The sequence below is a fragment of the Melospiza georgiana genome, chromosome 4 (genome assembly GCF_028018845.1).
Source record: "Melospiza georgiana isolate bMelGeo1 chromosome 4, bMelGeo1.pri, whole genome shotgun sequence".
Taxonomy (NCBI): Eukaryota; Metazoa; Chordata; class Aves; order Passeriformes; family Passerellidae; genus Melospiza; species Melospiza georgiana.
In genome coordinates, this window is record NC_080433.1 from 67,623,184 (window position 1) to 67,647,386 (window position 24,203).

The window sequence follows — 24,203 nt, forward strand, 5'->3', positions numbered from 1 at the left end:
AATATACCCTGTTTCAAATACCTGTGGTTTTCAGATAGATTGCTTGGTAAATCTGGGGATTTTAACAAGAGTTTTAGCAGTTTAGGCAGTCTGCTCATTTTTAGAATTGATCTTTTCCAACAGTGAATTACTTCCCCCTAGTGAGTTTCTTCCAGTGTCTTTCAAAGAGCTATGTAATTTAAGTTAAAAAACCAAAATGTCAGTGTATTACCATCATTGTAGGGATTTCTATTCAACCTAAATCTATAAACCTTTCTTAGGCATGGAATCATATGCTCAGTTATTCAGCCTTGCAGAACTGTTAGAAGCTGAGAACAAAAGGTAGCAACTCATTTCATGCAAGTTGCCACACCAGTATTCTCTGCTTTATTAACCAAAAAAATGGGCTACTGCTTTACTTGTTTCTGTCCTGGCTCCTCCAGCACTGGGAATGGAGGCAGGGCAGTCTGCAGCTGCCTTTCAGGTGATTTACTCAGTTTCCAGGGCATATGAGTAGGAGAATGCAGTTTGAGCTCCCTCTGAGGTGTAGAGTAGCACTAAGAGCACAGGCATCCTGATTCTCATCTTCTCTAAAGAATTAAAAAAAAAAAAAAGAACCCAACTCAAAAAGACTTAAACAACAGTAAGTAGAGCAGGGGAAGTAACACTGCAACAAACAAGTTATGTTTTCCAATACTTCTGCCTTTTCCTAAAGAACCATTCCTGTACAGACATGCAGCCTGACTGCTGCATTTGAGTTTTAAAAGAAGATCCTTCTTAAGCCTGATATAAGTTTACAATTGACAGGTAATCTAAAGAAAATTGAAAGCTTTGCATTTCCCTCAAACCTGTTTTCAGATAATTTTCTGTGTTTCTTAGAGGACATCTGGAATAAAGTCTCACATTATGATTCCAAAGGTCCTCATCCCCAGGATCTGTGTGCCCTGAAATCATAGATTTGTTTTGTAAGGACCAAATAATGTTGTTTATTTCACTGTGGAGTCTGCATAGGTTTTGCACTGCACATTGATTACAATGCAAATTATGGCGCTATTTTTTTAAAACTATAACAGCAGTTTTGCTGACATTGTTTCTGGTTCCTGAGGATTCCCTCAACCTGAACAAAAATTTGTTGCAGAATAGAACATATATAGGGCTGTGGGTTTTAAGGACCCTGTTTTGCATATAAGTTTTTCATAGGCCCTTAACCAGCCTGTATTTTGCAAAAGGGGAGAGGCAGTGCTTAATTTTTGTCTACTCCTGACATTTTGTCAGGAAGATTGTGGTTTACTTTAATGATAATGTATTACTTAACTGAGTAATAAATACAATTAGCTGAAATAAATGGCAAAAAAGGAGGACCAGAGGCTGAAGGGGAAAAACAATGTAGGGATTTTTTGCTTCACAGCTGAAGTAAAATCTTTGTACCTACACACTCCTCTTGCTGTGATCCCTACTCTTGAGCCAAAAGCCTTTTTTTTTAGTGGAGGCTGTGGTACCTGCACTTCCAGCCACAGTTCAAAACCAGGCAAGAAAACATGAGCTAAGTCACATTTCTGACGTCTGTTTTCCTTTAATTGATCTAAACATTTAGCAGAGTCAGAAAATTTACAGGAAATAAATGAATGTATCTTCCTGTTTATATCCTTTGACTGTTTTCTGCTCTTGTTGGGCTGGGTCAGCTGAAGGCTCTGTGTGGAGAGGCTGCAGTGAGCAAAGCCTTGAAGATAGCAGGGAAATATTCCTTCACCTACCTTTGTCCTAGCTTAGATTGGTATTTTATTTTACAGATTAAAAAAAAAACCAAACACCAGATATCCATAGGTCTTAAAACCCACTTCATTATAAAAATTTTGCTTCTGGTCATTGATTATTAGGCAATACATTTTGAAACTATTTCAAATGGATGTGATTGTGTGTTAGCACTTAAGGTAGTGTTGTAATTTTTCCAGAGGGATCTGACAGAAAACAAATTTTAAGAAAAAAGCAAACTTCCTGAGGTTTACCATGAATTTTAAGTGCAAACTAGTATTTTATATTTAAAAAGCAGTTTTCATTTAAGGATTGGATTCATTCCTATTCATTTAGTTGTATTTGTTACAGTGATCTTTCTCTTTTGCCCAGTGTATCCTAAAATTCCTCACAGGACTGACAAATGCACATTGTTCATGTGGAAAGGTGGAAAGTACACCTTTTGTGGAAGGTGCAGCTGAGAATGCTCACACTGTGAACAAAGATCACTCTGGTACTGGAGTTCTCATTTGCATGAAGAGCAGCTGCTTTCAAACTAGAATTGGTTTATTATTCATTTTTATAGATCGTAATGATTCATAAAGATTTTTTACTTTTTATTTAATGAAAGACATATAGGTAAATAACAGGCATTTCTGAGAGAATAGCAGTCTGTGCAGAAATAGCTGAAGGGAAAATTACTTTTTTATGTTACTGGATTAAGTTGCAGCTTGCTGCAGTTTTGTGGGATCTTTATTTGGATGTATTCCGATCACCTGAAAAATAATAAATAACATTATAAAGTTGAGATTTCTTCACAGTCGTAATAACAATCAAGTGAAATTAAAACTTACTGCACTGCAAACCTTAATAAAATTTTCAATATATTGCCTTGCTACAAACACATGGAAGCCTTCTACTAATTTATAAATTGCTTGAAGAAACTGCTGTCTTCTCTGGACTGCTAAGCCAAAATCTGCTCTAAGCTTGGAGCTCTCTGGCCTACACTGATTTTTGACTTCTGCAAATAGCTAACAATAAAACCCCAACTATTGATTTAAAAATTGTTCTCAATTATCTTCACCGTTTGTTGCTAGGATATTTTTAGTGAAGCTGTTTTCAAAGCAGTATCGTTTTTCTGATCAAAACTGAATTTTGTGACATGTTTAGTTTGCTTTATTCGTATTCTGGGAGTGTAAACAGTTGTCACTTGAATTTAAGCAACCTTATCTCTCAATTGTCATAATCTCTCCATAAAAAATTATTTAAAATAAAATTTATTTATTTATTAATACAGCAGTCATTCATTTGAAATTAAATACCTATTCTTTAGTAGTCACCTAATGTGTAATTGCCCCTTTTTCCTGCCATTGCTGTTGACAGTTGAGGTCAGCTAGGTTTCTAAGTTCTGGTTTCTCATCTCCTCACCTTTCTAAATTAGGTAGGTACATTTTATCTTCCTGGCATACGGCTTCAGAATCGCAATTATGATTGCAATTATTCTAATTTGGTTGGTACTACCTGGTATTTCATGTTGATACTTTCTTCCTGTCAGTGACAATTATTTCATCACATCATAGAAATTCAAGTTTAGAGATAACTATTTTGAAGTCACAGGTTATATTAAAAATTGCATCTTTTTTTCAAGAAAGACACCTGAGTAATATATTTGAGTCAAAGATGAAATTACTTTAGAGAATATGTCTTCTTTGCATTCTTTTGCAAAGCACATGTTTTGTGGGGCTGTCCAACTTAACTAAAGCAAAGCAGGAGTCTTTGGTAAATATTTTTAATTTCAGGTCTCTTTGCAATTCTGGAATCTTATTTATTTAAAATTCATGAGATACATAATTATTTTAATGGAAAATGATATTTTAAAAGGAAATGTCATTTCCTTTTAGTGCTACTGATTAATCTACTTCTATTTAAAGATCTAATAACTCATACCATAATCACACTCTCATTATGAAATAAATAGACAGTTCTGGGGAGTCACAGCTATATGAGCTAGTCATAGACCTAGGATGTTAGAAACAAATAAAAAATCAATTAAACCTTTGCTTTCCCAAAGATACAAAGAAACTTCGTTTGATTATATTATGTGATGGAAGTATGTGCATTTCTTCTTTTCCATGTTATCATGGTGGATCTTGGTCAAAAAAGCTACATCAGGCCCAGTTCACTTTACTCAATACCAGCATTTTGGATGTCAGGATGGCAAATGAAATTCAGCCTAAGAAATGTTGAAGCAATGCACGCTGAAAAATAATTGTAACTTCATATAAAATAAAGGATCCTGAGGTGATAATCATTATTTAATGAATGCTGTTTAAATAGATGCTTCATAAAAGCATCAGCTTCGTGTTCAGTTGTGATAAAAAGAGGCAAATACATGATTAGAAATTAAGGAGGAGACAACATGGTAGAAAATGTCATTGCACCAAAATATACACCCTCCACACACTGCCTGTGGAATATTGTGTACAAAGAGTGCAGCATGACAGGGTTCAGGGAAGAGTGAAGGGAAGGATCTTGAATTGTAGAGCAGCTTTCCTGTGAGAAAAGACAAAATTGAGTAGGAATCTTCAAGGCTGACAAACAGATGGCAGAGGGTGTACAGTAGATGTCTCTGAAATTGTGTGCCAGGAAGAAGGTGACTGCAGAATGAATGTTTGCAGGCTTTCAGGACAAGATTCTGAGGATCTCAGCTGAAGCTCTGAGTTGTTCTGGCAGATACAGAACAAACATGAGGTGATGATCTTTTGGAAGAGGTGTAAGTATGCTCTGGAATTTCATGCTGTGCCATCTGAGATGGATGTTAGAAGTTTCCATTTGCTCAGAGGAGAACTGGATAGATTTATGGAGTAAACATCAGGTGGGAGTTACTAAATACACAGGAATCCCATCTGGTGGCCTCTGAGCTGCCATTTTCTGGAGACCTGCTTACAGGAGGAAGGATCCCTGTGTGCTTGGTTTGCTCTTATGCTTTTCCTCTGACATCTGCATGTAGCTGTTTTTCTAAATATAGGTTATTGGTCTGTGTGGATCACTGAACTGACCTAGAATGGCCTTTCTAATATTGTTGTGCTCAAGTGTTCCTGCATCTGCTCCTTTTTATGGGATTTCTGCCCTCAAGATAATTCATTCCAGTTAATGTTTGCAACTTTAATGCATTTTGTTTGGAAGCAAAGTTACATAGCTGAGAAAGAGGGGAAGACTTGACTGTGGGAATAGATTTTGAGTATTTGCTTTATAATATAGGGAAGAACTAGCTACTTGAAGTAAAAATTATGTTTCTGATTGTGCAGATCAAGCCAGCTTTTCAGTCTTCCTGAGGTTGTCTGCACATAGAGAATTCGTGTTGCCTCTGTTGCCCACTCTAATATTTCTAGTAAGAAATTCTTACTAGACAAAAAAAAAAACTTGCTCAAGACCAGTAGTTCTTTTCAAAACATGTTACCTTTGAAAAAGTGTTCTAAGAGAGTTGAGAGAAATTAGACTTAGTGAAAGTCTCTTTACCACCCCTTTAAGTATGCTTGAAAGGTACTTTGTGTTATGTCATTTTACAGTGGGCTGCCTAACAAAGTTGTTTTGGTATTGAAAATGTATTTTGGCCATCATTCAGTGGGTTGTTTGCTGTTTAGGAGTTGTGTCTCCTGATCTCATGCCTGGTGCTGAAAGCTGAGCACCAGCACGGGTTGGTTGCCCATGAGAGACGTGGTAGGATCTCCATCCTTGGAGATGTTCCAGAAAAGCCATCTGGAGGAGGTTCTGGACAGCTGGCTCTAGGTGCTTTGGCTGCAGTGGCAGGGATGTTGGACCAGATGATCACCAGAGGTCCCTTCTATGACTGTGGGCATACACAGCTTGTATTCAGAGTAAAAAACTATCACCAAACCCCCACCAGAATTGTGGGGCAGTGTTTTTATAGCAATATTTTGATAGGAGATTTTTTTAAATGGGGCGGAGGGAAAGAGAAGAAAGACATGCCATGGGAAATACTGAAGGTTAGGTTGGCTTGCCTTTGTTTCAGATTATGTTACAAAAATAGCTTTCGTAGTCTCCTATCATGCCTTTTTGAGAGTAAGGCTCTTAAAGGAATAAATTAACTTCTAGTGTTTTTCAACACATAATTTTGTTTACTTATGAAGTGTGGAGCTTGTCTGTCTTTTCAAGTGAAAACAAGAAGAAAGGAATATACTGAATTCCACATATGTGTGCATTTCCTATGCTATGCTTTTGAGGCTAGTAATGAAAATATACTTTGAATGTCTGATAGAAACAATCTGAGACTACTTAAAGCTGCTTCAGCCTGTCTAGAGGCCTCCAATGAAATCTAAATGTTGTATATATGTTCTCTGTTGCCTATTATATAAATATTACTTAAGCTCATTTCCTGCTTACACGGAACCTATGTTGGCAGTAGAAATCGGGTCCAGTTTCCATGGCAACACGGTGGCACTGGGAGAGAGGCTGATGCTGTGCTGTGGTTGGTATTTTTATGCAAGGGAAGAGATGCAGACCTACATTTTTAGACAGGAAATGCATTTCAAGGCACAAAAACATGCAGCAATTTTTATAAATTTGTTGGATAGGTAGATATGTCTAACAATTGAAATTGAAACTTATTGTTTGCTGTTTGCAATAGAAAAATAATTGTTTATTTTATCTAATATTATAGAAAGCTGCTGTTAAATATATACACAGTTATAACTGATATATTTGCATGGAAATAGCAGTGTGTACTGAGGACCAAGGGAGTTTTGTCCTGAGGCAGAACAGGGACAAAATAGACTGAGGCATAGTCTCCTAGCATTTTCCTTCTAGTTTCACCTTCTGAACTTCTTTCAAATGATTTTCACAGAGAAATTAGAGAGTCACAAAGACTTAAAAAAAGTGGTTTTCTTTTTTTATGGCAGTCCTATTGGTCTGGTTCTGGATTTGCAAAAGATTGCTTGTTTGGTTTTTTGACCCTCTGTTATCCTCCAGTGGTACTCAGTGCTGGGAGTCATTTAGGGGAGGGATTTCTTCATCCTGCACTTCTGATGTGACTAGGGTGAAGCTTTGTTCATCTTGACTGCTGAGTGGGTGGTTGAGTCACTAACCCTGGAGGTGTTAAAAGATGTGTACATGTGCCACTTAGGGACATGAATTATTGATGGACTTGACAGTGCTGGGTTGATGATTGGATTTGATGACCTTAAAGGTCTTTTCTGACCCCAGTGATTCTGTGGTCTCTTTGCATTTCTGTATTCCTCCTACATGCAAAGTACTGCACCACCTCAGTGAAGTGGGATGTTCTGAGAAGTCAAACCTTCTGAGAAGATTAACCAAACTGGAAGCAGTATTCTTTAGAAGTGTGAAGGGCTCTGTTCATCCCTATGAATCATCATCTTTCTTTCCCAACCCTGGCACTATACAGTTAGTCTGTGTCTGATGTTGCCTAGCAACAATTCATCAAATGTCTAAAGGGAACTGATTTACCCTAGCTGGAACTCCTCTAGAAATCCAAGTAGATGAAATGTTCATGGAGGAATATTAGCCTTTTCCTATGTCTGGCACCCACGCTATCAATCAGGATTAAGCTCAAAGGCATTTTACAGCTGTCCAAGGCTTGCCTGCCTTGTCATGCTGATGATTTAAGGATGTCTCATTTCATAGTGGGATATCTCCATCCCATCCTGCAATCAGCCTGTGCTTCAGCTATCATGTTTTCAGAGGTTTAGCGAATCAGAACTCGGTGATAGCCCGTGTGCAGAGTGGCACTGACTGCATATTCACATCTTCATTCAGGGGTAGGAAACCAACTTTGCCTCTGCAGGAACCATAGGTACATAAGGGGAGATGATCCTTCTATATTTCCAGTTCTTAGCCTCATCTCCTGGAAGAAAGTGGTTCAACTTAGAGTTTTCTTCAGCTCTTTAGCATTCATTATTGCTGAGAGTCTCCACAGCTTGAAGACTTCTCTGAGGCTTGTTACTGAGCCAGTGGCAGAGAAGACTTCAGCTGCCTTTGACACTGTCTCAGTGAAAGTCACAGCACTGGCACATCACAAACATATGTAATGTGTCATAGTTTTAGCACCAGTCAGATCAGAAGCTTTGTCACCACCATAACACCTTAACATTTACGTTTTCAGCAGAAGTAAGCTTGCCACATTCCTTGGACCTCAGTTTCTGCTTGTAAAATGTTACAGGTTTGAAGTCATGCTATCACTGTTCTTTACTGCCATTAGAACTCAGCACCACAGTGTTTCTGATCTTTACTGTGCCATGCCAATTATCCTGGGCATTTGACTTTTGAAACCTAGAACAGGAAAGTTGTTCGGTTTTTCAGAGCTCTGTGTGGGATGAGGTGCAGCAGACACCATTGTCCTTCCATGACAAACCCTGAGATAAGGTTACCTCTGGAAAAGAATTGATCTGGAGGCTGTAGCCTTGTGGAAGTAATAGTTGCTGTCTTGTTGTAAACTGGGTCCAGAATTTACATTTACAAGGTGAATTTCCTTTCCTGAGCTGTAGAGTTTACTGCCCTAGTGTAGAGGAAGCTTCAGTCACAGTGTTCTGGTAGTGAGATGCAGGATATGGAAAAATCCCACTCTGGAGACAAGTGCCTCTTGAATGCTTGCATCTTCTCCACAAGGGAGGCAGTTCATCTGGGATATCATGACAGCTGGGATTCCTTGAGTGCTTTTCCACCATGGATGAGACTCTCTCTTGCTGTTGGAAGGAGGAATATTCCAATAAGTGAGTCATCCAGCATCCATGCTGTGAGGTAAAGCATGCCAAGGCTGGGATGAGTCAGATGGTCTGATAACCCTTATTCTCAGACTTGCTGACACAAAATAGATTCTGAAAATCTCAACAGGAATTATCACAGTATTTAGTATACAAAACTGCCTCATTCAAGCCAGCTGGACAGTGCTCTGTAATACTGGGGTGACTTTCCTAACTCTACTGAAATAGCTGCTTGCCTTATTGAAGATCCAAATGAGACATCCTTCACTTGCAAGCTTTAAAAATAATGGAAAGGTCCAAAATTGCCTCTACAACCCCCAAGACAAATATTTGATGTGAATAAGGGATGGAAGGGCATTTCCCTGGAAACATCTGGAAAGGCAAAGGGCACATGGAGGTGTCTTAGAGAGTGAGAATGACAACCTCTTCATTGAGTGAGTGTGACAGGAGAGCATGCTGAATGCAATGGCTTTTGGAAACAACATCTCCATGAAATAAATAAAATATGCCATGTTCTGTGAGGTTGCTGGCCAAGAGATCAACTTCAGTTTTGCATTAAGAAGTATGAAAAGTAAACTTAAAAAAAATCAGAGATCTATGCACTTAAAAAAGAAACTTTTTAAGCCAAGGAGCATAAGTAACTGCTTTCCTAAAGATCAGTTTATCAAAGTTATCCAAATATAAAGTATTTTCATGTGTTTGAAGAGTAATAACTGCTACTGCCTCTATGAAGACAAGAAGACAGAAAGATTTAGTAAATGGTCATGAAGCTAAAACCAGCTGCTTGTTATTTATCTGTATTTGGGTAATAATGAATTTTTGTGAAAAACATCTGTTAGTTTTCCATTTGCTTGCTTTTGACTGCAGCTGGACTCTGCAATCTTTTTGCTGCTTTTACTTATTTCTTTTAGGAAAATTAGTGTTAAATTAACAGGAATGAGCGATACACAGAGAGAAACTCAAAGTAGACATTTCATGTGTTGTACTTATGACCACATATACCTAAAATTGAAGAGTATAACTGACTATTGAACACTAGCAAAAAGTTTTTGCATTATAGGCATCTTTGCAACTTATGTCTGATAGTTAAAATGTTTTGAGTTGCTTGTTTAGCTTGCTTTTATCAGTTTTAATGATACTGCAATGGAAGCTGGGTACTTCCATAAATGCTAGTAGGAATTGTGAAGAGATTTATTAAAACTCTTGTTTTATAGAGGAAATGCTACTGGGATTTGGAAGTCTGGGAGAGGAGTTGTGTGTTTTTTGAAGGATTAAGTGCAGTTCTTTATTTAGAAAGAAAACCTGTTAGTGAAAAGGAGTTGTGTTAATGTAAAGAGTTCATGTAAAATGCTTGTTCTGGCTTCTTGAAAAGAAGGTTAATGAGAAGTCTGGTATCAATAGAATTCCAACTGGAGCATTCAGAATTTATCACTGCAGCAAATGTTTGTATTTGCAGCAGGCAGAGAGGTTCTTCTAATTGCTGGCTTAGTCATACAGTCTTGTTCCTTCAGGCTCTGGTTTTTTCACCTGCCAGTTAAGTCCAATGCAAAATGCCTCTCTGCTTCCCCTTCTCTCACTGCCTGAAGATTTGAGTTCCCAGACATAATCCAGAGCATGATGCATTTCCCTTAATGGGATGAATGGGTCTTCTAAACATTAAATGTGGACATGAAAAATGCATTTTTGCACTGAGATGATCACATGAAGTCAGGATTACATTTTTCCAGGGTGCTGTAGGGGTCAGGAAAAAAAACCAACCAACCAAAGGCAAGAAGTACTCTGCTGCTCGACTGCATTTGATATCAAGTGAAGGGTTACAACTTCACTATTCCTATGAAATCCTTTCTACTAGGCTGTTAAATGGGTGAAAGGGAGAGTGAAACACTGTATTTGTCAGTTTACTTCAGCTCATTTTGCTTTATTTGTCCTTAGTTGTCTTCATATGGTTTCTAACGAATAAATGGAATATATACTTCCTTGAAGGAGTTATTGTCTTGTGATAAAGACTAAATCTTGTATTTTGTAATTTAGTTATGAATACATATTTCAGTCCATATTTGACCTCAAATGGTCAGTCACTTAAGTGGTTTTGGTCAAATCAGGTTCAGTCTGCTGACTTCACCGGGGTCAGGGCTGTTGGAGAGCAGAGGGTGATTCTTCCCCCTCTCCTTCAAAACATGTAAATTTGTTGCTAGTGGCAACTGTAGGATACTGAAGCAACAACAGCATGTTTCCTGAATATATCTTATTAATAGAAAGACTAGAGACACTATAATTTAACATGCCAGAGAGAAAGGCAGAAATTAAATACTACAACATAACATTCCAGAATGAAAGTCAAAAATTAATTTCCATTTATACACTCGTGAGTCATTCTGTTAAAAGCAATCCATCGTGCGTTCATGGTGAGGGAAGAAAGAAGTCTAAATAGTGGCCATTGCTGTCACCATCTGATAGTGTTCTGTGTCAGGTTGTCTTGTTGGTCAGAAGTGGAAGAAGCCTTGCAGGTGAGAAGGGATTCTTGTTGCAAGAGGATGTGAAGAAGTTGAAGCTTCATGTGTGGTTTATGAGACCAGGTTATTTTTTAGCAATTTTTTATCATCGCATTGGAGTGGTATTCTATATGTGATGTACTTCAGGTGGAAGTTTTATTTTGACCTGTTAGGATGTATATATAGAAAGCTGTATTCTTCATTGAACAGTACATAATACATGGATTTATGACAGCTCTATTTCTCCACTTTGGCTCTTTGGAATTTCTATTTTTTTTTTTAGCCAAAAGCTCTTGTGGGACCTCCTGATGAGACTTGGGTGTTGCCAGAGCAGTGGTTGGAGATTAAAACTCAGTGTAACCACCCTCATGCCTATGAAATACATCCCCTAGTGAGTGAAGCCACAGCAGGCAAACAGGGAATGGGGAAAGACTCCTCTCCACAGAGGCCAATCCACTGTCAGAGTGTAAAAATCAAGTGCATGGTACCCAGAAACCAGACCATGACATCTGGGGGCTGCTACCAGAGGCAATGGGCAGAGTCAGTAGCTGGTGCAGAAGGGCACAAAGAGGCGCCCTCATCCCCAGCCTCAGCAGTGAGCACTTGCTCAGGGTTGGTCTGGTCGTGCCTCAGAACTCATTCCATGATAGCTGCTGGAGTCACAGCATCAGCTGGGACCTGGATCTCCACCCAGACATGCCTGCTGGAAGGTCTCAGGTTGCCCAGTGCCTGATGTCTCTCTGTGAAGCTGGATCTGACAGTCACCTCTTCTGCAAAGGTGTGTTACTGATTGCTTCACTTGTGTAATCAGCTTGAAGAAATGGCCTGACATGAGCCAAGGAGGTTTAGGTTTGATATTGGGAAAAAGTTCTTCACACAGACAGTGGCTGGGCCCTGGAACCCCAGGGAAATGGTCACAGGGGTGAGTGTGAAGTTAAGAGTTAAGAAACATTTGGACAAAACAGAATGTGTTTTCTGGGGCTGTCCTCTGAAGGACCAGGAGATGGATTTGATGATGCTGGTTGGTCCATTCCATCTCAAAATATTCTATGATTTTAACATTCTCAGCCTTTACCACACTTTACTGGTGACTAGACAGACAGGTAAGGTACAAGCTGCCAAGTATCTATTTATATATTTTCTTTTTGTGCTGCCAGGTGGGTCTGTGTTTTTTAATTAACTGTTGACTTTTTTCCTTTGCAAGTCTGTAATGGATACTTGTCTGGAAAATACAGCTCTGTGAGAAAAACAGTATTTGAGGAAGAAAACATATTAAAGTCCAATGAAGCTGGAGGCTTTCTGGGTACATTTGGCTTCTGGTTTACTGACTTAAGAACGTTTTAACAGAATCGCATTTGTTTGAGAACAAAATTTCATTTGGGACTGACTTTCAGAGCTTGAAACCAGTTCCTTCTGGGAGCACGGTGTAACTTTATCAGAGAAAGGCCAGAAGAGCTCCCTCCTAAACTTAGCAGACTTTACTGCTTCATGCTGGGTGTGATTTGGTGTAATGGCAGGCTGCTGCTGGGTCCCCTCAGCTGTGCCCTGGGCAGTGTGCCCTTCCTGTGATGCTGGGCTGTGGTAAAACTGCAGCACTTGCTGGTGAAATGGCATTTGTTTACAGTAGCTGTTGTTTGGAATGGAAGAAGGCAGCATTCCTTGGCATTTCACTGGGAATTTGAGTATCCATTCAAGCCCAAGGTGGCCTCCCAAATACTGGCAAGTAAGGTGGGAATGAAAAATTCTGTGTTGCTGTTTGAGGTTACAAAAGCTACCATGTCTCAGCCCGCTCCCTTCTGGGAGGGATTTTACTGCTGCTTCTATTAATGTTTGATGGTAGGATGGTATCTTTGGAAGGAATGTTAACAGTCCCAGGAGGAATTAGAATTTTTTTTTATAAGGACCAGATGTAGAAATTGCTTCATGCTTGTGACATGCCAGTGCTCTCTCTTTTTATGCATAAATTTCCTAGAATTGGAGATGGTGGTGCTGTTTTGTACTAGAGTAAGAACACAAATAGTGCTTTTCAGGTATAGCAAAGCTGTCTCTGGAAGTTCACATCAACAATTTCTTGGAGTTGGTTAAAAATACATCTTATGCCCTGTTTCCTTCTGGATTTGTAGACTGTTTCTCAAAACAGTAAGATGACCTCTGGCATAATTAAAAAGAATGATTAAATTACAAATGATTTGTCATGGCTATTAAAATTTAAAAATATTCTGAATTACAATCCACTTAAAATCTTACTTGGAACATGGAACATAATTTTGTTCCTTGAGTGATAACTTCAGAGTTCTTTTGATCTTTCTTATGTTTTTTGTTGTTTGTTTTATGTGTGTGAATTTATTCAGAAAGCCTCCATTTAAGGCTGCCTCCGGTTCAAAGAGCTCAGTGTTAGAAGGCACCTGTCTAATTAAGCTAAATTTGCATTTGAGAAAAAAGAGCAGGCAAGAATTCAGCTCGTAAAGCAGACACCATTTGTACAAACGAGAAAGAGATCCAAATAGCTGAGACTTTCAGCAGTTAATAACAGCTGTAAGAAATTTATGTATGGGGATTCAGACTTTTAACTGCAGAACTGTGAGAGCCTTGCTTTTGCTTTTAGGAGTTGGAGAGATGGACCCACACTCACTAGTAGATTTTGTAAAGCTCCTATCTCTTAGGAGGCTTACAGTGTAATTCTTCTGATGCTCACCCTCTCCCTTGCTTCCTCTTGTTACCACTTCAGATTGGAATTTCCTGTAGAACCTCTATGGACATGGCAAAAGGTTCATATAAACTAGAATCTAGTTTGTTCCATATTTTATTTGATCTATGAAGAAGTCATTTGACCTAATTTTATTCACATTTCCTGTTAGTGAAAAATGTCTTTGGTTGTGTTCATCTGAAAATCTTAAAAGGAAGTTTTGTTTTTCCCTCAGATTGAGGTAGTTCTTAATCTGATAAATTTCTTTTTCCCAAGTTTTTTTTTTTTTTTTAATTTGACACAGTCTGATTTCCTTCTGAAATGGTGCTTTCCTAAAGGTAGGAGAATCAGGTGCAGGTTTTAGCCACTTTGAAGGTAAAGCTTTGTTTACCTAAAGTAGTCACTATGAGTGCAGAGTGTTCATAGAGAGGAATTAGAGAGGAATTCTTGCTTTTGTATGCCTGTTCCTCATGGGAACAGGAGGTTTTCCTCAGGTAGTCTGCTATAACAGTGTTACATGTAAGACATTCTTATTCATTACTTCATAATGAAAACGTAGTTTTTTTGTCTCTGAGGGTTTCGGATAAAGAGGCCCGAAGTCTCTTTTAGTTTTTAGTGATGGAAATCATTCATTAGTTGAGGAAAAGAAGGGAATGTGTGAAGAGGGAGTGGCTGCAGGAGGACATTCCCCCTGGCCAGGAGCAGAGCCAGCAGAGGAGTGCAGGCTTGTGCCCTGGTGTGCTGCACGCTGTTCCACATTCCAGCCTGCTGGGCTTCACAAATCACAGCCAGTCCTGGGTTTGCCATCAGTCACCTTTTCTTCCATGAGTTTTTTTGAGCCCTGTTTGGACTTAAATAACTTCTCATATCCATGATACCTAAGGGAAAAAAGTTCACCTTAGTTTTTACCATCATATTGCATGAGTCTTTTTTTTTTTTTTTTTTGAGTTTTCTGTCAACTTGGCTCAATTTGTATGGGATGAGGCAGTGGACAGCCATTTCCTATTTGCTTTCTCTGTATCTCTCTAGATTTTGTAGCACTCTGCTGTCTTGTTTTCTTGGCTGGGGAGTTCTGGTATGTTCAGATGCTTCCCATATGGAAGGCATTTTGTGATTTTAGTCACTCTCACTGCTCTTGTTTTACCTTTTCCAGAACAGAAGAATAGCAAATGACCCCAGAACATAAACAACAGCAAAAAAAGAATGGAATTTTCTGGATTTCTAATAGTATAATATTCTCAGCATTTTAAGGTTTGAGTGTTAAGGAGATTGCTTTTACTGTTGTCTGTTACCCAGTGGTAGCATGGAGCAACATGTCCATGAGGGAGAACAGTAAAATTAAATTGTCAGAAATATTATGTTTCATAACAGTGGGCAGTCGATTTTTTGTAAGATTCCATGCAGGGTTTTGATGCATTTTGCTTCAAGTTCACTGTGGAGGAGAAATATTTCAGCTTTTCTTCTGTATTTTACTAAGTATTCCCTCTAAGAGCAGTTTAAAAATAGGATTTAATTGTGTTTTGATTGGACTTTGCTGTAAATTTATTTTTGCCCATGGAAAAGGCAGTAATTAAAAGACAAAAAAATGCTGGCTAGTGTTTGCTAATTGTTTTTAGTGTTTCTTTCAATATAATTATAAGGTTTGTCATTGTAGCCAGTGGAGATGGTCAGTTCTCTGCATACCTGCTGACAAAATACTGAGAGTCTAGAAATGGTGTGTCTTCTTGTGTTAATTAAGTGTTTATGCTTGGGTGGTGATGAACAGTCTAATAGTGGTAGACCACAGAGTACCAAGTGATTACTTCAGAAGAAAGAAAAACAAGTTTAATATTTATCTCTGCATGCATGTGTTACCTAATGCATATCATTACATGGCATTTTAGGAATAAGAAAGACTAATAACTTGAAATAATGGTTGTTGAACAGCTTTTTATGTTCTAATAGTATTTGACAGTTATATTTCTGAAAAGGAAACGGAGATTGTGTTTGTGACTCACATGTTTCTAAATGGTTGGATTTTTTAATGTCAACAATATTTTAAAGTCTGCTCAAAAGAAAAAATAATTTACATTTAGCAGACTGTACTGGAAAAAATGAAATCTAAGCTGAATAAACTGTATATTCATGCCCTAAATTGCAAATGAAGATGTTGTTGAAGCATTCATCATAGCTTATCTTTGCAATTCAATAAAAGGCCATTCAGAAATAGCAAAACTGAAGTTCTCTCATTGATGCCCTTCCTAACACTGTGAAACTATGAGTTGGCAGAAGAGGAAATTACATTGGGGATGCCAGGATGAGTTACTCAACCTGTAGGCAGAATTTAAGCCATCAAGTGAAGTGTTGAAGACTTGATCTTTACATATATCCTAGAAAAGTTAAAGTGAAAAAACCAAAGAATTATAGGAATCTCTTGCTAAGAATTCTAAACTAGAGGGAAAAATTGCCAAAATGCAGAATTAGCAGTCATACTGATGTAACTCAGTATGTTTCTTTCCTTTCCTCATCTTTCTGTACTAATATTTGATTGCTCCAGAAGATACAAGCAAAGCTAAATGGATAAACCCAAGATCTTCCTCGATTTAAAGCAGTGTTTTGTTATTTGCAGATAAAAATCATAAATAACTCTGAAAGGAAATACAGTAATATCTTTACTTCCTTCCTGGTGTCCACAAAGGACAGTAAGAAAACACTTCAGAATATAAAAATCAACTGGGATAGAAGACGGGAAAAATAACCCCTTTCAAACCAAAATCAAATACAGTAGCTTGAGAAGGACTCAGAATAACCCTGTTTTCTTAACCTATTTCAGTGAACTTTTGAACTTACCATCACACTGCATTTCCCTACCCTACCCTGCATTTTCTATAGTTGTACCATTTCATGTGACCAAAATAGTAATATGGATATTTGTGGTCAGAACAAAGTAGGATGATGGTACCATCCAAAATAAGGAGTCCAGGCACTGATGGATGTGCCTGTGTTCCTGGCACCCTGCTTTCAGACACATGGATGAAGTACAGGCTATTTCACTGTGCATCCTTCTTCTTGCCTGTACAATCATTTAGGCTGGAAAAGACTTGTAGGACCATCAAGTCCAACCAGTATTTTTTTATTTTTAGGTGTTCTTAGTTCTTGATCTATGTATCCAAAATGGTCCTGTGCCCAGCAGATGAAGTTTCAGGGTTTGTAATGTAGGTCCTTTTGTGATGGTTTGTTGGGTTTAAGCTTCAGATCAGGTGTAGGAGCTGTCACTGGGAGCTTGCTGGCACCATGAAACCAGGAGGGTCAGAAATCTGGTTTGTTAGTAGGATTAGCTGGACGGAGAATGTGCTGAACCTTCCATTTGCAGTTTCCTCTCAGTGTACCAGATAAAGACATCTCTTGGGAGCCAAAAATAAAAGAGGGAGGCAAACAACCGACATAATTTTAAGTAGGAACACCTGCAAATATTTTTATTTTTTATCCTACAAATGGGTTCCTCTTTTTTCTAGTTGCATGTGGTTAAAACTGATGTAAATTCTTTTACTTCATTAGATTTCTCACAATAACTTAAATACTTGATAAATTAGTTCAAAATACCCCTTTTAAAATCTGACCATTTATTGACTGAAGAATTTTATTATGTGAAAGGGGTAGCAGGCGGATGAGTTTAGCATGCAGTGCAGCTTGCAGTGATGTCCTTTTAAGCAAAGGCGTAATAGCAGCTGCTGTGCAGGTGGTGAGTGTTGCCAGTGGCATTTGTTTCTGACCAGCCATGTTCTCTTTGATGCCAAAGGGTCTCTCTGTCTGTCTGTCTTGAACAATTGCAGTGTGTTAACAGGAAAAGGAATTAGGAGGAAGATGACTTAGAAGTGGGATAAACATAAGTACAGTTTTTACTCATGATGAAGGAAGTATTTGGATCTTAATTCTAGGTGCTGAAATATCAGCCAACTACAGATTTATCTTTTTTTATTACACAAAGGACAAAAACTGTTAGTATGGTGTTTTTTAGATGTGGTTAATTTGAAGTAGATGTGAATGTAAGTTATAGCAGCTTTTGATGCCACAAATGCTTAAATTATTTTGCAAATGTATTTCGAAAGCGTATACTTTTTATTGCAAGAGGCATGAATACAAAAAATAACAGCATCAACCTGTTTGGGAAAGGCTTTCTTAATTATATGACAGAGGCCATATCACTTCAAGCCTGGACTGAAGTCTGTGGAAAATAGCCAGTTTTGAAATGTGAGTAATTTGTAGTAACCAAGTACAGCTTTCTTTGGAACAGGATATAAAATTTCACTTTCGTTGTTTATTTAAAAAAAAAAAGGCGCTGTAAGACAAAACCAACCTCATCTCTTGCCTGGTGGTGTCAGACCTTGGTGATTTTGTTTTGGTTTTAAAAAAAATAATTAGTGCATATTAAAGCATATTATATGCCCTGATATGAGCATCATAGGCTACCCAGGAAGATGAGTTTTTTTCTCTTACTTTCTAATAGACGTTTCAGTATTTTGTATACTGATACAGCTTTCCACAGTGTTGGCAGGAGCTACAGATGAGAAGTGCATTAAGGCTTGGGTCAGTGTTTCTAGATTGTTTCTTGCTGTGTATTAATGAGATCTTTCCTCCTTCAGCTAGCAGGCAGGAGCTTTTGAATATCTTGATGTTCTTTGCAAAGGTATTTCTTCCCAGTTGTGCTCAAGAAGATGAGTCTAACGTCAGGGATTTCAAAAGCTGTTCTGTATCTGATTCTATACTGATTATACTATGCTTCTGTATCTGATTCTGTACTGATTATACTATACTTCTGTATCTGTTTCTATACGTCATTTACTCGTCAGGGATTTCAAAAGCTCGTGTGTTTCTGATTCTGTACTTTGAGTCTTTGCAAGCTCTTTCACGTGGGAGCTGCTCTTGGTTTGGCCGGGTTCCTCTCTGTGCACGTCTCCCCGGTGTCCCAGAGGGGATGTTAGAGGTGACAGTGAGAACGTGAGATGCTTCACTGGTTTTTCATCACCCCTGCAGGGCTGGGTACCCCATTGCGGTGGCTCTGTGCTCAGTGTGCTCTGGTTTTCCATGGCCCCTGAGGGCTGGGTACCCCATTGTGGTGGCCCTGTGCTCAGTGTGCTCTGGTTTTCCATGGCCCCTGAGGGCTGGGTACCCCATTGTGGTGGCCCTGTGCTCAGTGTGCTCTCTGGTTGTTCATCACCCCTGCAGGGCTGGGTACCCCGGTGCGGTGGCTCTGTGCTCAGTGTGCTCTGGTTTTCCATGGCCCCTGAGGGCTGGGTACCCCGGTGCAGTGGCCCTGTGCTCAGTGTGCTCTGTGGTTGTTCATCACCCCTGCAGGGCTGGGTACCCCATTGCGGTGGCCCTGTGCTCAGTGTGCTCTGTGGTTGTTCATCACCCCTGCAGGGCTGGGTACCCTGGTGCAGTGGCCCTGTGCTCAGTGTGCTCTCTGGTTGTTCATCACCCCTGCAGGGCTGGGTACCCGGTGCAGTGGCCCTGTGCTCAATGTGCTCTCTGGTTTTCCATGGCCCCTGAGGGCTGGGTACCCCATTGTGGTGGCCCTGTGCTCAATGTGCTCTCTGGTTGTTCATCACCCCTGAGGGCTGGGTACCCCATTGCGGTGGCCCTTTGCTCAGTGTGCTCTGGTTTTCCATGGCCCCTGAGGGCTGGGTACCCCATTTCGGTGGCCCTGTGCTCAGTGTGCTCTGGTTTTCCATGGCCCCTGAGGGCTGGGTACCCCGGTGCAGTGGCCCTGTGCTCAGTGTGCTCTGTGGTTGTTAATCACCCCTGCAGGGCTGGGTACCCCGGTGCAGTGGCCCTGTGCTCAGTGTGCTCTCTGGTTGTTCATCACCCTTGCAGGGCTGGGTACCCCATTGCCGCGGCCCTGTGCTCAGTGTGCTCTCTGTGCATTGCAGGCCCGAGCCTCAGCAGAAAGCTCCCTCAGCTCCGCCGCCTCCGCCGCCGCCCCCGCCGCCGCCCCTGCCGGAGCCCGCCCCGCCCGAGCCCGAGGAGGAGATTCTGGGCTCCGACGATGAGGAGCAGGAGGATCCCGCAGATTACTGTAAAGGTGAGTGCAGGTCACTGCTGCTGAGGCTGAACACTGCCACGCCAGTCTGGTTCTGGTTCTTAAAGGATTTTTAAAGACATGATCTTTAATTATGGAATTTACTTGTACAACAATTAGGAACAGCTCATCATTTCAGGTCCTGAAACAATTATGCATCACGACCTGAAATGATGAGCTGTTCCTAATCTATAATTGTCTTCAGCATTACTTTTTCACTTAACCATAGCTTGTTTATGCATTTTTCAATACATACACAAGTGTGGCATCCCTGTATTCTTCCTGATGTCCCACTTATAAGAATAGAGAACCAACTTTCCTTGGTTCATGTGAGTTGTAAGAGAAACAAAAACACCCAAACCAAGACAAGCAACTCATACTCCAAAATGTTCCAAAATGCCTTGGTGCTTTTAGGAGCATTTCCTAAATTTATTTTTAAACTGTATCCTTTATTTTTCCTTTCTTCTCTCACTTGCACTAGCCTAAGATGTTACATGCTTCTTTTCCACATGGTGTCTTTCACAGCTCTCAGCGTTGTCTGAGGCTCTCTACATCTTCATTTTAACTCAATTTCCTTAATTTTTGAATTGGTTATATTCAGATTTTAAATTTGGTTAAATGCATAAAAGCATGAGTGTGGTACAACAGTGTCAATACTTAAATTTTAATGTCACTGCTAAAGTTGTAAATCTGTTCCCATTAGGGTAGAGTGTACACTGTACTTAGATGAAAAATGATAAATAAAAGTTGTGTCAACTCTGGGTTACCTGTAGTAGATTTCAAGAATACATACATCAGAATTTTATCTCTTCAGATCAGTATTTTTGAATAGTCAAAAAGCACTCTATGCACACTGACTGTATCTGGTATTCTGTATTCCTCATACCAAAACCCACTTCCTGTGTCAAATGTGATAATGTCTTCTTAATCAGAAGTTTCTGTGTAAGCCTGGAAATGTGCCATTTCAAGGATTCCTCTTCCTAGCCTGGAAAAGTGTTTTGTATTTACATATTTAACAATGGAAAGTGACTATTTCATTTTGGTGTAAGAAGTTTTATTAATATATTATATTTCAAATGTGTAAGTGGCTTAAAAATGCTAATAGTGAAAGCCAAACAGTAAACTCAAACTAGATGTCAAAGTCTGCAGGAGGGAAGAAAAAAACATGTAGCTGAACCATGCTCAAGTATTTTGGTTTGTTTTTTTTTTATTTGTGTTAAAACACATTTGTTGCGTAAGATAACTCTTTTGGTGTCTTTAACGTGTTCCATCAGTGAATAAGGGTTTGTTTAAACATCTGTGTACTCATAAACATCTGTATTTCCTTGAGATTAAGCATTTCAAAGCTCTGACTTTTTTCTTTCCTGAAGTAAGGGCTGCATTAGTTTCAAACAATTCATTGTTGTCTGTTTTCCAGTATCCTTTGCAAAAATGTCACCATCTGCAGAAGCTAGATCACAAAACAAAAAAAAATTCTAAGTAGAGAGCCTGCTTGTGAGTTACCTGTTTTACTAGAGCAGGTCAGTAGTGAGGTCTGTATCCTTCTGAAATAAAATACATTACACTAACAATACTTGTAGGCTTCCTGAAAAATTAAAGGGAACTTCTGTATGCATAAAGGTTCCTCTGAATTCTTCTGATCCTGTGGCTTTGAATTTTTTAAAGTACATTAAGGATGGTTCAGGCTTTGGTTGATTTGGATGTCATGATCATTACTTGTTTCCATCTATGAGAGCAGTGCTTTTGTTTTCAGTAGAGGATTTGCTTATTTTCTGACCCTAATTTCCTGTAAGACTGAGCACTGCATTTCCTTCTTTCAGTCTGCTGGCATGCAACTGAAGGGAGGGTCTCCATAAGAATCTGAATTCCATGACCACATAGGGATTTGTTTATATATTTTATGTTCTGTATAGGGAATGAGTTAAGTTGTTTGGTAAAGAACTCCCAAATGGCTTTTAGATGCGTTTTCCATTTTTTGGAGAGATGTGTTATTAGTTTGAGTATCTTTTTCTGTTTTGGGTAGCGAGGGGAAGATAAAGATTTGGAAATTACCATTTACTACTGGAGTGTCTCTTTATTCCTAAATTTGTCTTCAAAATGGCAGGCTTCCAGGGTTTTTGACTGAGGCCCAGAGCATACTTCATCTCTTCTCAGCCCCAGTCTGAATTTTTATAGGAGGGGAATTTTGATAATGAGTATAATATTATTTTTTTCAGGAATTCAGCATATGGTCTGTTAGCTGTACTTCCTGTAGAGTATTTTTGTTACTACTTTTATTTTTAAGGGTATGTTACTGTGTGCTGGACTTGCATCTTGACCACATTACATGGTGATTAGTAAATAGTCATAGTAGTGTTTTTTAATGAGGGAATTGGATCAGTTTGTATTAGCACCTGATGTGAAAGAGACTGACTAGCAGCCATCTGTGAAAAGCAGACTGACTTCCGTTCCCTGGGGGCTTCCTCCAGGGCCTGTGTGAGTCTGTGACATTACTTCTGTTTGTGTTACTGAATTTGCATGAAATGCTTTTCAAAGATTTATTTGAGGAATGGAAATATCAATCGTCCAACTGCATGGTTTTTTGGGGGGTACTTTGTAAAGCTACTTTTTCTTCTCTGAACAGCGTTGAAACACTTGGTGATTTTTTTTTTGCAAGAGTCTGTTGTGTCATGGATGTAATTGGAATTTTTTGCTTCTCTGATCATCTTCTCTGCCCCCTGGAGATGTCTCCCATTCATCCAGTTCACAAAGGGAATAATTCCCTATACAAACATAGAACGAGCCAGCTACAATTACCAATACATTCAGGAGACATTCAGGAATAATGACCTCATTTTTCTGACCCTCCTTCTTGCCTGCATGTAGCTAGCTAGCTGTGAGAGACACTTTTTTTCTTCTGTATGTGCTGCAGTACAACAGGGTGGGTATTTTGTGTTAATTTATCAGCAGTGCCACTTGTACATTGCATAGTTTCAAATGCCAGTATTGTTTTCCCAAAAGCACATAATTTTTATCAGCTTGTTAATTTTACATAGATGCTTTCTTGTTACTAATACTTAGAAATACTTCAGGTATCATGGAGAATTTAAATGGTTACATTCATCATAGGATGGCACCAGTTTTTGATATATATATAACTTAAGTGAGTTGTTACCTGGTTGTCCACAACCTGTAAATGCACATGGTGCTGATAGGAATAATCAGAGAGTAACATGTACAGGAATGGTAACAGATTATTTCCAAAACTGCTCCTGCTCTGACTTAGGACAGTGGAAAGTATCTTGTGAAATATATACACTCACATGCTATATATGCTCCCACTGCTGGCATCTGTCACTTATGCTGGTGCATTGTTATAATTAGTTGTGACACTGGTGTAGGGATCAAAAAAACAACATGGTTTTACATATATAGTATTGTTATGCTACCAACATGTAGAGCTTACTAAAATAACTTACCAAGCCTCAGTTTATTAACTTTGGTGTCCTTGTCTGATTTCCTCTCTGTGCTGTTTCCTTTTCTGTGTCTGATGGGAAGGAACCATCACAAGTTTTTCATTATTTTTGACCCTTTGAAGTACAAGTATGCCAAAAGCTATGTGTAGAGTCAGACTTAAAAGGCTCTTGTTTGCCTAAACTATTCCTAGGTACATATTTTTATCTGTGATGGTGTATCTGTGTGGAAATCTCATACAAATTTTGCAGGTCATCAGATTTGATTCACTTCACAAGTGCATACCTTTTCAGTAATGGAAAGGTAGAATTCCTGTATGTTCTCTTAACTTTCCTGTTGCATCTATGACTTCATCATCCTGCATAGAATTTTGTGGGGAAAAAAATTACCAAGTAATTAGATTTTTGTTTGTTTGTATTAAACCACTCAATAGCTGTCTTAAATAATGATTATATTTATCCAGATTGTTAAATATCTCCATCAGCTGTTACTAGAAGGATGCTTAAATAGACAAAATCAAATTTAGTTTGGTTTCCAATTTTTGTATCAGTACCAATTCATGTATTTGTGTTTATTCAGCAAAATTTCTGTAATAGTGAAGCTGCAGTAGACTCAGGCTTCATCTGTGGCTGATGCTGTTTCTGTTTGCAGATGGGTAGTATAATATTCAACCCTTACTCTCAGTAACTCCAGATCCCCCCTTCTCTACTGGAGGGTAAATCCAGTCAGGTGTTCCAAAAGTGATTTGGGTTTTGATTTGGAAATAAGGAATTCCCACTAGCCAGTGTGGGCATCCTTACTGAGGGTGGCACACCTCAGCAGTGGGAGTGAAAGCATCATTTTGCTGGGCTGGGTGAGTTGTCCTGGCAGCTTCCATGAGCATTTCCTTCCTAGTGATGGGAGGGCTGGGGAGGTCTGCCCCAGGGGAAGGGTCAGCTTTTGGGGATGCTGTGTCTGCTGTTTGCTAAGCCTGCAGTTATACCTCAGCACACATTTATCAAAGCTCTGTGTGTTGTAGAGTTTGTGAGGCACACCAGCATCTAACACAATGTGTCATTTAAGCTTTA

At 39.1% G+C, this 24,203-nt stretch overlaps 1 protein-coding gene across 3 annotated transcripts in view; it reads left to right on the top strand.

Moving 5' to 3' along the window:
• SRPK2 (SRSF protein kinase 2) overlaps positions 1-24,203 on the top strand; it is a 129,334-nt gene that overhangs the window by 68,933 nt on the left and 36,198 nt on the right. For all 3 annotated transcript variants that reach the window (XM_058021884.1, XM_058021881.1, XM_058021883.1), the window contains exon 3: positions 19,535-19,686. In XM_058021884.1, the coding sequence (XP_057877867.1) occupies positions 19,535-19,686 (152 nt within the window). The remainder of the gene's footprint in view (positions 1-19,534; positions 19,687-24,203) is intronic.